The 14,997-nt window shown below is 39.5% G+C and overlaps 1 protein-coding gene and 2 pseudogenes across 4 annotated transcripts in view; 2 read left to right on the forward strand and 1 right to left on the reverse strand.

Moving 5' to 3' along the window:
- The window catches only part of LOC113668108 (uncharacterized), an 18,398-nt gene extending 16,532 nt beyond the window's left edge, over positions 1–1,866 (forward strand). For both annotated transcript variants that reach the window (XM_089197020.1, XM_089197021.1), the window contains 3 exons: positions 175–367; positions 783–932; positions 1,335–1,866. In XM_089197020.1, the coding sequence (XP_089053146.1) occupies positions 175–367; positions 783–932; positions 1,335–1,728 (737 nt within the window). In that variant the 3' untranslated portion in view covers positions 1,729–1,866. The remainder of the gene's footprint in view (positions 1–174; positions 368–782; positions 933–1,334) is intronic.
- A 5,611-nt stretch (positions 1,867–7,477) lies between these two features.
- On the reverse strand, positions 7,478–11,307 carry LOC149049542 (uncharacterized; annotated as a pseudogene). The gene is made up of 2 exons (XR_016183830.1): positions 10,282–11,307; positions 7,478–9,321 (listed from the first exon to the last, which is right to left on the reverse strand). The product of XR_016183830.1 is annotated as an uncharacterized LOC149049542 (transcript).
- A 117-nt stretch (positions 11,308–11,424) lies between these two features.
- Positions 11,425–14,519, forward strand: LOC149049543 (uncharacterized; annotated as a pseudogene). The gene is made up of 5 exons (XR_016183831.1): positions 11,425–11,874; positions 12,278–12,333; positions 12,783–12,889; positions 13,218–13,327; positions 13,662–14,519. The product of XR_016183831.1 is annotated as an uncharacterized LOC149049543 (transcript).
- The last annotated feature ends 478 nt before the right edge of the window (positions 14,520–14,997 follow it).

The following is a 14,997-nucleotide window of genomic DNA, read 5'->3' on the forward strand; positions in this document are numbered from 1 at the left end:
TACTTCCAATCAGAAATATTATTAATGTTGAAAAAAGTCGATGACATGTTGAAGCTAATAAGGCACTTATTTTGTAAAATTGAAATAATATTATGGACAGACAACATGAGGCAAAATTCTATCGAAGATTTTATTCCTAAAGATTGAGTAGCTCTCTTCTATTGTATACTAAAGGTGTTTGCGGAGTCCGTCCTCACTCCAGAATTGTAGGCGGTGTCAATGCCAAACACGGAGATTGGCCGTGGCAGGTTCAGCTGCGCACCACGGGTGGTTTCCCCTATTGCGGTGGATCACTCGTCGATCCTGAATGGATTGTAACTGCTACTCATTGCATCGAAGGAAAATCACCCAACTCCATTGTCATAAGGTACGGTCAAGCTTGCCACACGATGTAAATATAACACCTATTTCTTGTCGAACTTTTGATACGTAACACGACTGAACTATAGCTTCTCCATTGCACAAGAATCATGAGCAGGCTTTCGACAAGGTAGCTAAAGATGCTGATCGAATAGTTTTGTTATAAAAGAAATATTTTAAAATACTTCTTTTTTTCCCAATATTTTCTTGGTCATCATCAGTCGAAAAACTTATGTACGAAAGAAAGTCAACATACTAAGCTTTCCAAAAATATCGAGGATTGAGGTTATCATGAATTTAATAGAGTGCATATAAAAGAGTTGTTACATTAGATTTCGACGAATAAGTTTCGCTCTCAGGGTTGACCTTGTCCTATATGAGTGGTATGACATTTTTTATAACCCTGGTCTTTTCCTTTTTAGACTTGGCGCCCACCGACGTGTTAATGTGGTTGGAACTGAACAGGACATTCGAGTTTCCAAAGTAATTCCACATCCGCAATATCACCAACCGTACCGATACAGCAACGATATCGCCTTACTGAAACTGGAGAGACCAGCTCAATTAAACAGGTATTACAAGTATTACTATTGGAAACTAGAGCAAGGAAACAATAACTAATGACTCTAGATGATAGCTACATTCACTTTCTGATCAAAGAGAACCAGTTTTGTTCAGAAGATCTTTCTTCTCTATCAACGGAACATTTTAAGCTTCAAATAACAAATCAGGTTTACCACTACAATGAGCATTTTTCTATAAATTGACCCAAACATCGCAGTTTTATGACACAGCTATCGATTTTTAAAAGTTTATTTATTTCATATATCAGCACATACAAACACATAATCAAATTTATGGATAACCTCTCGATGATTGACTATTTAAAAGTTTACGTTGTTGTAAGTGAACGCCATATTTATGAGGTAACCGGACAACATTGATACCCCCATACTGGTCTTTTTGACCTTTAGGCATGTGAACCTGGTTTGTCTTCCCCAATCTGTTCCTGCACCAACCGACGGCACCAGATGCTGGATCACAGGCTGGGGCCGACTTGCTTCCGGGGGTGCTACTCCAGACTATCTTCAGCAGGTGCAGGTCCCGGTGGTCAGTTATGCTCGTTGTAATAGAGCCTACCCAGGAAAGATCCATGACTCCATGATCTGCGCAGGCCTGGACCAGGGAGGAATAGATTCCTGTCAGGGGGATAGTGGGGGACCGATGGTCTGTGAGACTGGAGGAAGGTTCTATCTGCATGGCGCCACCAGCTGGGGTTATGGATGTGCCAGCCCTGGAAAGTTTGGCGTCTACGCGAAAGTGAAGTACGAGTTGAACTGGCTTAACTCTGAAATGTCCAAAAACTAGTAAAACCGACAACAGCCCCATGGGGATATTTAATATTTAAAAAGATTAATAAGAGGGTTTAATTTGGGAAATATTACTCACGCAGAAAATATCATAGATATTGTAGAATGATGGGTCAATAAAAGCAATGGACAGAAATACTGAGTATTTATTGACCTAAATACATGGTAATATTCCTTTTAAGAAAAGAAAATATAATATAAAGTAAAGAAAATAATATAAAGTTTATGTCAAAGATACCCTGCAAGACGGTCGCTGATGAAAATTAATTATACAAGTCCTTTCCCTTCACCAAATTTTGTTCCCAAATTTTTTACTGATATATATATTTTTTTTTCGCGTCGAAATTAAGTGCTCAATCTTAAAAGCTCAGTAGATAGCTGATGAAAAGTTCAAAAACATGCTCGCAAAGAAGGTGCACTAAGAAATCAAAGAGCCCATATCGCGATTTTTCGCTTAAAAAATTTCGCGGTAAATTGGCCCTTCTGTTTATGCACTGGAATCTTAGCTATAACTTTAAGTTCTCGTTAATCAGCCGAAGGTGAGAAACTTACACGGCAAAAAAACATGCGTTCATTGTTAATTTTCCGAAATGGTGAATGACTGAGAAATTCAACATTAAACTGACGTTTTCCGATATCGGAAAACGTGCGGCAAATTTATTGTTCACCCTCAGTAAAACTCGGGAAAAACACGAAGTTCATCGCAAGTTATCCAGCACCAGGAAAATACCAATGAATAGCCTGTTCACCTGAACGTTTTTCTATAGTTTTCCCGTGCGCGCGAACAAGGCATTTTCCAAGCGTTTTCCCACAGAATAACTAACGGTGAATGCCTTGAAAACATGATGTTTGTCGATTGTTTTCCTGCTCCACGAAAACGCTATTGTATAGCTTGTTTTCCTGAACATTTTACTCAAGTTTTCCCGAGCGTGCGATCGCTGCATTTTCCGAGCGTTTTCCTCGCAGAATTACCAATGGTAAATGCCATGAAAACATGATGTTTGTCGATTGTTTTCCTGCTCCACAAAAACGCTAGTGTCTAGCTTGTTTTCCTGAACGTTATTCTATAATTTTCCCAAGCACGCGAACGTTGCATTTGTCGAGCGTTTTCCTGTAGAATTGCAAACGGTAAATGCCAAAAAAACAAGAAAATCGTCGATTGTTTTCCTACTCCACGAAAACGCCACTGATAGCTTGTTTTCCAGAACGTTTTTCTATAGTTTTCCCGAGCGCGCGATTGCTGCATTTTCCAAGCGTATTCCCAGATAATTACTAATAGCATGAAAACATAATCTTTGTCGATTTTTTTCCTGCTCCATGGAAACGCTAATGTATGGCTTGTTCAACCGAAAGTTTTTCTCTACTTTTCCCGAGTACGCGAACGATACTGTTCTCACAGAATTACTAACGACCGTGATTAAGAAATGAAGATGTGCTGTTCGTCTCTTGTTTCCCTGCTCTATGGAAACACTTGTGAACAGCTTGCATTGTTTTCCTGTAGCTTTTTGTAGTTTAATTAAGCTTATTGAGTCATTTGAGTGGATTGGATCATTTCAGGCAGTTGGGTCACTTGCACTGATTGGGTCATTTTCGCTGATGGCCACATGTTAGGTTCTGCTGTTTCAGAAAGTAAATGTTATTTAAAATTATTGGGTCATCTGAAACAGTTAGGTCACTGGAACCAATTTGGTCCTTTGAGGCAATTCTGTCATTTGGGCCAGTTGGATCATTTGAGGCAGTTGGCTTTAATTGGCTGATTGGGTCATTAGAGGCAGTTGGGTCACTAGAACTGGTTGAGTCATTTGAGGCAATTCAGTCATCTGAACCAGTTGGTTCATTTAAGGCAGTTGGCTATTATTGACTGATCGGGTCATTTAAGGCAATTCAATCATTTGAGCTGGTTGGGTAGTTTAAGGCAATTCAGTCATTTGAGCTGCTTGGGTCATTTGAGGCAATTTAGTTATTTGAGCTGGTTGAGTCATTTGAGGCAATTCAGACATTTGAGCTGGTTGGGTCACTTGAGGCAATTCAGTCATTTGAGCCAGTTGGGTCATTTGAGGCAATTGTGGCATTTGAGCTGGTTGGATCATCTGGGGCAATTCAGTGATTTGAGCTGCTTGGATCATTTGAGGCAATTCGGCCATTTTAGCTGGTTGAGTCATTTGAGGCAATTCAGTCATTTGAGCTGCTTGGGTCATTTTAGGCAATTTTGTCATTTGAGCTGGTTGAGTCACTTGAGGCGATTCAGTCATTTGAGCCAATTGGGTCATTTGAGGCAGTTGTGGCATTTGAGCTAGTTGGATCATTTGAGGCAATTTGGTCATTTGAGCTGGCTGGATCATTTGAGGCAATTCAGACATTTGAGCTGGTTGAGTCATTTGAGGCAATTCAGTCATTTGAGCTGGTTGGGTCATTTGAGGCAATTCAGTCACTGGAGCTGGTTGGATCATTTGAGGCAATTGTGGCATTTGAGCTGGTTGGATCATTTGGGGCAATTCAGTCATTTGAGCTGCCTGGATCATTTGAGGCAATTCAGTCACTTTAGCTGGTTAAGTCATTTGAGGCAATTCAGTCATTTGAGCTGCTTGGGTCATTTAAGGCAATTTAGTCATTTGAGCTGGTTGAGTCACTTGAGACAATTCAGTCATTAGAGCCAATTGGGTCATTTGAGGCAATTGTGGCATTTGAGCTAGTTGGGTCATTTGAGGCAATTCGGTCATTTGAGCTGGCTGGATCTTTGAGGCAATTCAGTAATTTGAGCTGGTTGGGTCATTTGAGGCAATTCAGTCACTGGAGCTGGTTGGATCATTTGAGACAAATGTGGCATTTGAGCTGGTTGGGTCATTTGGGGCAATTCAGTCATTTAAGCTGGTTGAATCATTTGAGGCAATTCAGTCATTTGAGCTGCTTGGATTATTTGAGGTAATTCAGTCATTTTAGCTGGTTGAGTCATTTGAGGCAATTCAGTCATTTGAGCCAGTTGGGTCATTTCAGGCAACTGAGGTATTTGAGGCAGCTGGATCATTTAAGGCAATTCAGTCATTTGAGCAGCTGGGGTCATTTGAGGCAATTTAGTCATTTGTGCTGGTTGAGTCTTTTGAGGCAATTCAGACATTTGGGCTGGTTGGGTCATTTGAGGCAATTCAGGCATTTGAGTCAGTTGGGTCATTTGAGGCAATTGTAGCATTTGAGCTGGTTGGATCATTTGAGGCAATTCAGTCATTTGAGCTGGTCGAGTTATTTTTAGGCAATTCAGTCATTTGAGCCAGTTGGGTCATTTGAGGCAATTCAGTCATTTGAGCTGGTTGGGTCATTTGAGGCAATTCAGTCATTTGAGCTGCTTGGGTCATTTGAGGCAATTCAGTCACTAGAGCTGGTTGGATCATTTGAGGCAATTGTGGCATTTGAGCTGGTTGGATCATTTGGGGCAATTCAGTCATTTGAGCTGCTTGGATAAATTGAGGCAATTCAGTCATTTTAGCTGGTTAAGTCATTTAAGGCAATTTAGTCATTTGAGCTGGTTGAGTCACTTGAGGCGATTCAGTCATTTGAGCCAATTGGGTCATTTGAGGCAATTGTGGCATTTGAGCTAGTTGGATCATTTGAGGCAATTTGGTCACTTGAGCTGGCTGGATCATTTGAGGCAATTCAGTAATTTGAGCTGGTTGGGTCATTTGAGGCAATTCAGTCACTGGAGCTGGTTGGATCATTTGAGACAATTGTGGCATTTGAGCTGGTTGGGTTATTTGGGGCAATTTAATCATTTAAGCTGGTTGAATCATTTGAGGCAATTCAGTCATTTGAGCCGCTTGGATTATTTGAGGTAATTCAGTCAATTTAGCTGGTTGAGTCATTTGAGGCAATTCAGTCATTTGAGCCAGTTGGGTCATTTCAGGCAACTGAGGTATTTGAGGCGGCTGGATCATTTGAGGCAATTCAGTCATTTGAGCTGCTTAGGTCATTTGAGGCAATATAGTCATTTGAGCAGCTTGGGTCATTTGAGGCAATTTAGTCATTTGTGCTGGTTGAGTCTTTTGAGGCAATTCAGACATTTGAGCTCGTTGGGTCATTTGAGGCAATTCAGGCATTTGAGTCAGTTGGGTCATTTGAGGCAATTGTAGCATTTGAGCTGGTTGGATCATTTGAGGCAATTCAGTCATTTAAGCTGGTCGAGTTATTTGAGGCAATTCAGTCATTTGAGCCAGTTGGGTCATTTGAGGCAATTCAGTCATTTGAGCTGGTTGGGTCATTTGAGGCAATTCAGTCATTTGAGCTGCTTGGGTCATTCGAGGCAATTTAGTCATTTGAGCTGATTGGGTCATTTTGGCAGTTGGCTCATCGGAACTGATTGGGTCATTTGATGCAATTCAGTCATTTGAGCCGATTGGGTCATTTGAGGCTGTTGGGTCTCTGGAACTGACTAACTCATTTGAGGCAGTCAGGCCACTGGAGCCAATTGGGTCATTTGAGGCAATTCAGTTATCTGAGGTGGTTGGGTCATCTGAGGTAGTTGGGTCACTGGAACCCACTGGGTCATTTGAGGCAATTCGGTTATTTGAGCTGATTGGGTCATTTGAGGAAATTGGCTGATTGGAACTGATAAGCTGATTTGAAGCAGTTCGGTCATTTGAGCTGATTGGGTTGTTTGAGGCACTTGGGTCACTGGAACTGATTAGCTCATTTAAGGCAGTTGGGCCACTAGAACCAATTGGGTCATTTGAGGCAATTTAGTCACCTGAGGTGGATAGGTCATTTGGGGTTATTGGGTCACTGGAACCAATTGGGTCATTTGAGGCAATTCAGTCATCTGACCTAGTTGGGTCATTTGAGGCACTTAGGTCACTGAAACTGATTGGGTCGTTTGAGGTAATTCAGTCATTTGAGCTGATTGGGTCATTTGAGGCTGTTGGGTCACTGGCACTGATTGGACCATTTGAGGCAATTTAGTTATCTGAGCTGGTTTGGTCATTTGAAGCTGTGAGGTCACCGCAACCAATTTGGTCACTTGAGGCAACTCAGTCATTTGAGCTGGTTGGGTCAGTGGAACTGATTGGGTCATTTGAGGCAATTCAGTCATTTGAGCTGGTTGGGTTATTGGAACTGATTGGGTCATTTGAAGCAATTCAGTCATTTTAGCTGATTGGGTCATTTGAGGCAGTTGGGTCTGATTAGATTAAATGATTAGATAATTTGTGTCTGTTAGATCATTCATGTCTAGTGGGCCATGAGTGTCTATTGGATCATTCATGTCTATTAGGTTGTTTGTTTCTGTTGCATCATTTGAGTCTGTCGGATTATTTGTGCCTTTTAGATAATTTTGTGTCTGTTGGATCATTTTGTCTATTGGATCATTTGTGTCTCTTTGATGATTTGTGTCTCTTTGATGATTTTTGTCTCTTGGATCATTTGCCTCTTGGATCATTTGTGTCTCTTGGATCATTTGTGTCTCTTGGATCATTTGTGTCTATTGTATCATTTGTGTCTATTGGATCATTTGTGTTTGTAGGTCATTTTTTCCAGTGCTCCATTGTCAACAATGTATTTTGCACCAATTGGGTCATATGTCCAGTTTGGTATTACTGGTCCCATGGCTCATTTGTGCCAGTTTGGTAATTTGTGGTTAATGGGTAGTTACATCAGAAATAGAATTATTATATTGATCATTGAAACATTATCATACTTCATTTTCCTGAGTCTCTCTGCATGCAGTATATGAGCTTAGCGTATACAAAATACAACAACATGGAAGACATAATCATTATATTTTAATATTGCATTTCGATAACTTGTATGACAGTAGTTTTTAAACTCAAAATAAAAAATCAGTGCAATGCAGCCTTCTATCAGTCTAACTTGTTACTCCAAGAACATTTTCTTGTTTGTAAACTTTTTCCCCTAAAGAACAGTTGGATTTAATTCTCTGAACTGGCATGAAACAAGCTGGGCCAAACAGATCAAATGAGTCAAATGATGTTTTATCTCTAAATGTTGACATTTCAACTATATCATCACTTGCAGTCCAATCACACAAATGCAAGTCTTTGATGGATATCTCCCTGTGCTGTCGAAGACTGAGGAACTGTTTAATTGGCTCTTGTGTGTCCTTTACAGACCCTGAACTGTGTGAGCCCTCAAAAAAACTCCAAGAAAGTCTCCTGAAACATTTCTGGGTACTCAAAGTCCTTAACTTTGGTTTGTGACAAAAATTTTCGCATCAACTGAATTTCAATAGAGCGATTGTTCGTATGAAAAGATCCCAGGATACCATTAAATCTTTCAAAACTGAAGCACCAGAAAGAATGAAAGGGGCCATAATCTAGAAGGCACTCTTTAAGGTGTCCATGTAGATGCATATTTGGAGTAACCAGATCCTTCCCACATAGTTCTTCAAATGTGTGACAAAATTCCATTAAATGTCTGTCCCCTTGCTCAATATCATCATCAGTAAGAATTTTCTTTCCAAGAGTTTTACAGGCAAGGACAAAATGACGTCAACACTCAAGGTGGTTTTCAGGGAGAACTCCTTTTAAAGCAAACAATGAATAAACTACTGTCCAGTTCTTCCATTGATCAGCAGTAAATCCTGAAAAACTGTTGGCAATCTTTCCAGGTATGCGTCCAATATCTTGAGGCACTGTCATCCCATCGACCAGTTCTTGGATCCTTTGAAAGTCCTCATCAGATATGAAATCATTTTTTTCATTAAGCCACACATTTTTCATGATGTGTTTGGCTGTTCCCAGATAAAGATTGTGCATGGGGTCCACAACAAAGTAGCGAATACAATCAAAATAGTCTAGTTCTTGCAGAACTGAATACCTAGCACCTAACTGAGAACACAGTTTTTGTTGTGCAGTAGGGCTGGTTTCATCCATTGTTCTTTTTGCAGAACACTTATGCTCAGAGGATGTTCTGGGGCTCCAGTTTTCTCGATCAAAACCACTAAAATCGAGGCCATCTCTAGAACCAAAAGATTTCTTACAGCGAGAACACCCTTGTGATGACATGTGACCTAGAAATCCCCCTATTTTTCTTGTGGCTGGAATGTCTGAGGAGACACAAATGAGTCCAACCTTTATTGGTCGTTTAAAAAAACTACCATGAACTGAGAATCGTTCCTTACAGGCCCACAAAGCTTGTAACTCTCTCACAAGCGGTTCAAGGAAAGTGTTGGCAGTTAGCTTTGGCTCTGAAGGTCCAGGCAGAATTCCAGTAACTATGATGTTCTCAAGTCTATATCTTTCATGACGAGGTAAATTAAGTAGAACAAGATACACAACTCCAACTGATCCTGGTGAATGCTTATGAGGTCTGAACCAATCTACATTGAGCATGAAAGCTAAGCTGTTCGAGTTTGAAAGAAACCCAGTTGAAGACAGCTCCCTCCAAACATTCCCTTGGTAGATATCTGTCTTAACATTTGCAGAGGAAACCTGATTTCTCCATTCTTGACATTTGTTCCACAGTCCAGGTCTAGCCAGAAGACGCTGCAAAGACTTCACAATTGAATTATATGGATACACCATTCTTGGATAAAGAAATGTTTTTGTTCCAGTCTGAACAGTCTTTAGTAGTATTTCATCACAAGGACCTAAGGAAAAAAACTTCAAAAGTTATACAAACCCAGCTCATGTGGAAAACCTATAATTTAATATAGAAATCAAAAATTCTTTCTTACTGAGTACTCATTGCATACTCATTGAAACTCGTTCACTTCCAGAAAACCCTCTCCAAGATGATGAGAAAAGTCCACAGTTTTTCTAATAAGCAAAATAATCTTCATTTTAAGTATGCAGCAACTCACCAGTTTTGCTCCCCCAATATCTTTGATGTAGTATATAAAAAACAAGTGCAAGGGTTTGATTGTGGCATCCAAATGTTGAGAAACACGAAATGAAAGCACAAGGCTGCTGGTTTAATTTGTTTTGAGATGTTTGGATGCCACAACCAAACCTGAAGCAAAAGCCTTTTAGCTTGCTTCTCACACTGCCTATTTCAATCATCACCTAAATTGTCACATTATTGTTATGCTCTTTTCATTGGTTGCATAATTTTGGACATTTTATCAGCAACTATCCATCTGTTGTCTCTTTGGGGTTTCTTTGGGGGATTCAAAGTGTGTGCTAAATTTATGGTAGTTTTGCTCATTTAGTTTATAGCTCTATGGTTAGTTGGAGCTTAATTATGGCAGAAAGTAATGCAGTTAACCGTTTACGCATCCCGAAAAGGGGTGAAGAGCAAGGTAAACTGCTAAAGGAAAGTGTTCCCAAATGTAGTGTAATTTTCTTATTTGCATTACACATACACATAAATCTAGATATTCAGTAGAAACGTATATCCAGATCACTGATGATCTGGATGTGTTTTTATTGGATATCTGGATTCATGCATGTGACGAAATACAGATATACATCTTTATCAAGTATCTAGATTTATGCATGTGACAAAATACTTTCCACTCATTGGCCAATAACCTCAGAATAATTAATGAGTTTGAGGAGGAATACATCACATGCACATAAAATGAACTGACTGCTAAGTAGTTTCTTACCTCTACGACTCCTGTGTGGGTGTCTTGACCATGGTACAAACTTACATCGAGCTGAAACTTGCCTTCCACAACGGTTCTGGATGCAGTCTTTGTAATCATACAGGTTTTTGCACTTTGGGCACACAACATATTTAATAAATTCATCATTTCCTAGTAGCCCAAGGTTCTTCCTTAACTTGTAAAGCGTACCTGGCAAACGTTTTGAAAGTCTAGAAATTATACCATTCTCATCAAAAGTTCCAAGAAGCCCCAAGAAACGACTAAGAAATTTGAGTAGCATTTCAACAGCTGAGTCTGTAACAAAAAAAGCTGACTGCTAGGATACTAGAAACAATAACAACCAAAATACAAGAATACCGCATCTGTCGGAGATTGAGGGTGAATATTCATCGGCATTCTCAGTTGATTGATTCTGCTCAAAATCCTCTTCAGAGTCTTGAGCATTTGGAAAACCAGACCAGTCTTCGTTCACAGAATCTTCCCTGACATTTCTACCACTTTCATATGCTTCGATCTCTTCATCGTCGTCCTCAAAGTAAGACAGATCTTCTTCGCTAAAACGTTTCCTTAATCGGTCCTTGAGTCTTCTTCTAAGATCTGGAGACAAAGGGCTATCGATGAGTTCCGCCTCAGTTCCATCGATGCCCTCATCTACCTCATGGCAGTTGATCGGCGACTCTGTCTCAAGGCCATCGCCATTGCATAAGTTGCCGTTTGACAAAAGCTGTGGAGCATCATCAGCGTCTCGGTGGATTTCATCGCCAGAACTGTCCGGGCAAACGTGTGTCCTCGCTCCAGAATAGGAGTAACTATTTCCACATCTAGAACAATAAATTCGACGCCTATTCCGCCGATTCAGTTCGCGAGGAAAGCTTCTTTTTGGCATTGTAAGGTGCTCCAATCAGCGAAATAACGAAAAAGGAACTTCGATCCCAAAATACAGGATAAAATCTTGTCAAATACTTAATAAATTTTGTTAATTGTTTAAATTCATCACTAAGAACAATACTTTGATGAAGGATTTTAATTTTTGCGTCCCTCTTGGCGCCATACATAAGACCGCTGACCATCATGCACGAAATTTTTGACCAATCATATCGATTGTTATGACTGCACACTTCATCGGACCAATCACATTCCTTGTTTTAGTTTGTTCGTGAAGGGAAAACTCACAACAATCATTCCACGTGCGACTTGCAAGTCGAGTGAAAGCTGTCTATTTACCTAACTCTTTATCGCGAAATGGCATCTAGCAGAGCCTCAAATGTATCCGAATTTCGCCAAGTCTTGAGCAGACTCAAAGATTTACATGAGAAGCTGGAAAGGTCCGATCAATCTAGTCTTGCAGCTAAATTGTCGGACATAAATGACTCCTTAAGCATTATCGAAGGTAACCAGACTGACTTCTCCGATACAGTCCTGCAAACTTTGGAGAGGATCCATTCTACGATGGTAAATGGCTTCAAAACTATGGAAGACAGGATATCCACGCTAGAAGCCAAACTAACCAGCCATGAGACTGGAAGCTATGATGCAGTGACGCCGCCGAATTCTTCAAGAAAAAGAAAAATCGCACGGCACCCTGATCTTTCGGTAAGATACGTGAATATTTTCCTCTTTGCTATTTCTTTGCGTTGAGAATGTTAACCATAAAAATTTATAAGATATATCAAAGGATTACCCGGTAAGAACATGGAAAGGGAAGTCAAAAGCCGTTTTCAAATTTCGTGCGCATTTTGTGATTTATATCACACCTTTTGATTGATCAAAGCCGATCCCCGCCATTTTTGACTTGCTGTCGGTTGCGAATTTCTTTTATCATCCGTCCTCTTTCGGTGACGCTAACGTCTCCTTAGTTCAAAGATGTGTTTATGCATGTGAGCGATTGATTTGTTTGCTCTCTCTTAGAAAGAGAGAAAGAATGACAAACTTAAATTATCTGATGTTTAAAACACTCAGTTAAATTCCTCTTGCATTTATTGATGATCATTCACAGCATTACGTCCGCTCCAAGATGGAATAGTTAGGACTGTCGTGGAACACGGAAAGGAAGTAAGTTCATAGCCAAAGGGGAGTAAAGATACTTGTAACATAGTTTGCGATTGAATAGTTTACAACGGAAGTCCATGTGGAAAGAAAGTGGGAGGTGCAAGTGGTTTGAAGGGCTACGCATTAATAAAATCTCAACCACAAAGGAAAAAAGTAGAATCAAAGTGGTGAGAGCAGAAGTAAAAATCATCGTTTTAGTCCCACGTTTTCTTGATCACTCATGTTAGTCCATGGAAGTTCACTGTAAGAATACCATACTGAGGAATGCTGTGTCATGGCTCCATTTGGGCTATTTTTACCACTTACACCAAAAGAAGAGGTTTCTCATAAACCTAACCATTTGAATAATGAGTTACAGTTTCTATTTGGGGGCACCAAAGAGGGGGAACCTATGCTGGAAATGACTTTGAGGTTTTGCAATTTACTTTTATCTACACATTATATTCCAACAGGGAGAATGAGCCACCAAACCAAGAAGTTGCCAGAAGACTTCTCAAAGAAGTTCAAGAAGTTGAGCACGTAAAGAATGACTCTCTCTGCACAGAGAGGCGGATATTTGGTATGTTTCCCTTTGGTATTGATTGTTTTAATTGGGCAGGACCTTTAAGTCAACTATTTATCACTTATCAACTCCAAGAAATGGATATCTCACTCAACTTTTGCTTCATTGGGATTGATTTCTTTTAAAGTTAAACCGCAAGAAACCTGCTCTGTTTACATCACCTAAGTTGGCTCACAATGCCTACATGTTGTCTTTTTCAAACAGAGTAAATGATTTTAGCTCTGGCACATTAACTGTATAAAGCTAGTCAAATAATTTCTCGGGTACAGCTTCAGTATTAAACCTTGGTTTCCTGGCCTCACCTCAGAAATATTTAATTTTTCAGATGCTGTCTCTCAAAACTTTGCCTCCAACAAAAGAAAGAGGAGGCAGATGGAAAATGGTACATATGAGCAGTACCAAAGGGAACAGAAAAGGAGGCAAAGAATTAAAAGGGTAAGAGTTAGCTTGCTTCAATGATGTTTCTACACAAAAAGTTAACTGTGGACCATTTCATTCACCTCTTAAATTCTTTCTTTTCCTTTATTTCTCTACCCTATGTGATTGTGGAGATTGCCAGTATTGATGTTTTTCTGCTTGAGCTTAGTTTAATATTGAAAATTGAATGTCATGTTAGTTGTGCAATGAGCCAAGCAGTTTTGGAAATGTCTTTAAGTATTATGAGTTAGAGAGAAACATCTATTTCAAATGATGTAATCTCTCCTAACCACAACTATTGTTTATTTAATGAAAGTCTGCTAAGTCTTAAACTTTTCATGTTTTACCCTAGAAACTGGAGAAGAGACTGAGAGTGGTTACTGAGGAAGAAAAGAAGTCAGAATTGTTCGAGGCATTGCATTTGTCAATGATATCCTCAGATGAATCTGATGGCGTGGATGACACCCTGTTCACAAAGCATCTTGTCTGGAGGACAGAGGAGGTTTCTTCTTTCTTCAAAGAACTGGACTCACGGCATAGGGCAAATATGTCCACCCAACAAAGGAGGCAGTCTGTAAACAGGCAGGTTGGCCGTCCAAGTACCAGAAGCCACAATGAAGTGCCAGAGAAATTGCTCTGGGCCATTAAATTGTAATTATTTTCTATTTTTTTTTTCCATGAATGCTGTTATTGTTTACTAGGCAATTTTTGTTACAGTGGATCCATTAGAGTAAAGCAGTAATTAATGGATGTTCTTGATTTAGATTAAATATGGGATATTTACTTCTAGAGGCCCTGCTATGTTCCTTAAGTTCAACTGCAAAAGTTCTTTTACACTTGAGGATGGTGTTGAGTAGGATTTTTCAAACTCTAATGTTTGAGCCTAGAAATTTTCTGAGTATTTTTGTGATGTTTATCAAAATTAAGGAAACAGCTCGAAATGTTGAACTGGATGATACATGTAAAAGGTTCTTTTACAACTGCCTATGTGAGTCCCAATATAATCATCCAAATTTCACATATATGCATTTCAACATTTTCCCAATTTTACATATGATCCACCTTAGGTGGTGAACAGACATTAGGTTTCACTCATTTTTGTGCAAGGTTTGTTTGTGTCATTTAGAAGTCTCATTTTATTGACCAAAATGAAGCAGATTGTATTTGTTTGCCAAGGGTGAGACATACAATTTTGTTGATATTGTAGTAAGAGTGAATTTTTTTTCGCTGATACTTTTAAAATTTTTTTTAAATGTTAGATTTCAAGGTTTTCTGTGTTGTGAATATTTGTAAAAATCGTATGATTAAGAACTGATGTAACTAGGTGAATACTACTTTGATTAATTGGTAATAAAAAGGCTTCAAAAAAATTTATGTTAAGGCTCTTATTGCTTGCGTCACATACGGGAGGGGATGATTCCAAGTAGTTCAATGGATCATTTGATTTGCGAAGTGGATTCAGCGACTGGTAGAACTTCTTCAAAATCGTTCTAGATCAAGGGAGCCTGGAGCTAAAGAAATTATGAGGGAGAGAAGTAAATGTAAATATAAATTTCCAAATGGTTGACAGTGTAAAACACCGATGAATATAGGAATACATGCCATTTTCCGCACGATAATCGAACGGCAAATACAAGAAAATGCGTGGGAATAACCGCATTCGGGTGGTGAACCGCCACTAACAACGC

Source organism: Pocillopora damicornis, chromosome 2 (assembly GCF_964200805.1).
Source record: "Pocillopora damicornis chromosome 2, jaPocDami1.2, whole genome shotgun sequence".
In the NCBI taxonomy this organism is placed as follows: Eukaryota; Metazoa; Cnidaria; class Anthozoa; order Scleractinia; family Pocilloporidae; genus Pocillopora; species Pocillopora damicornis.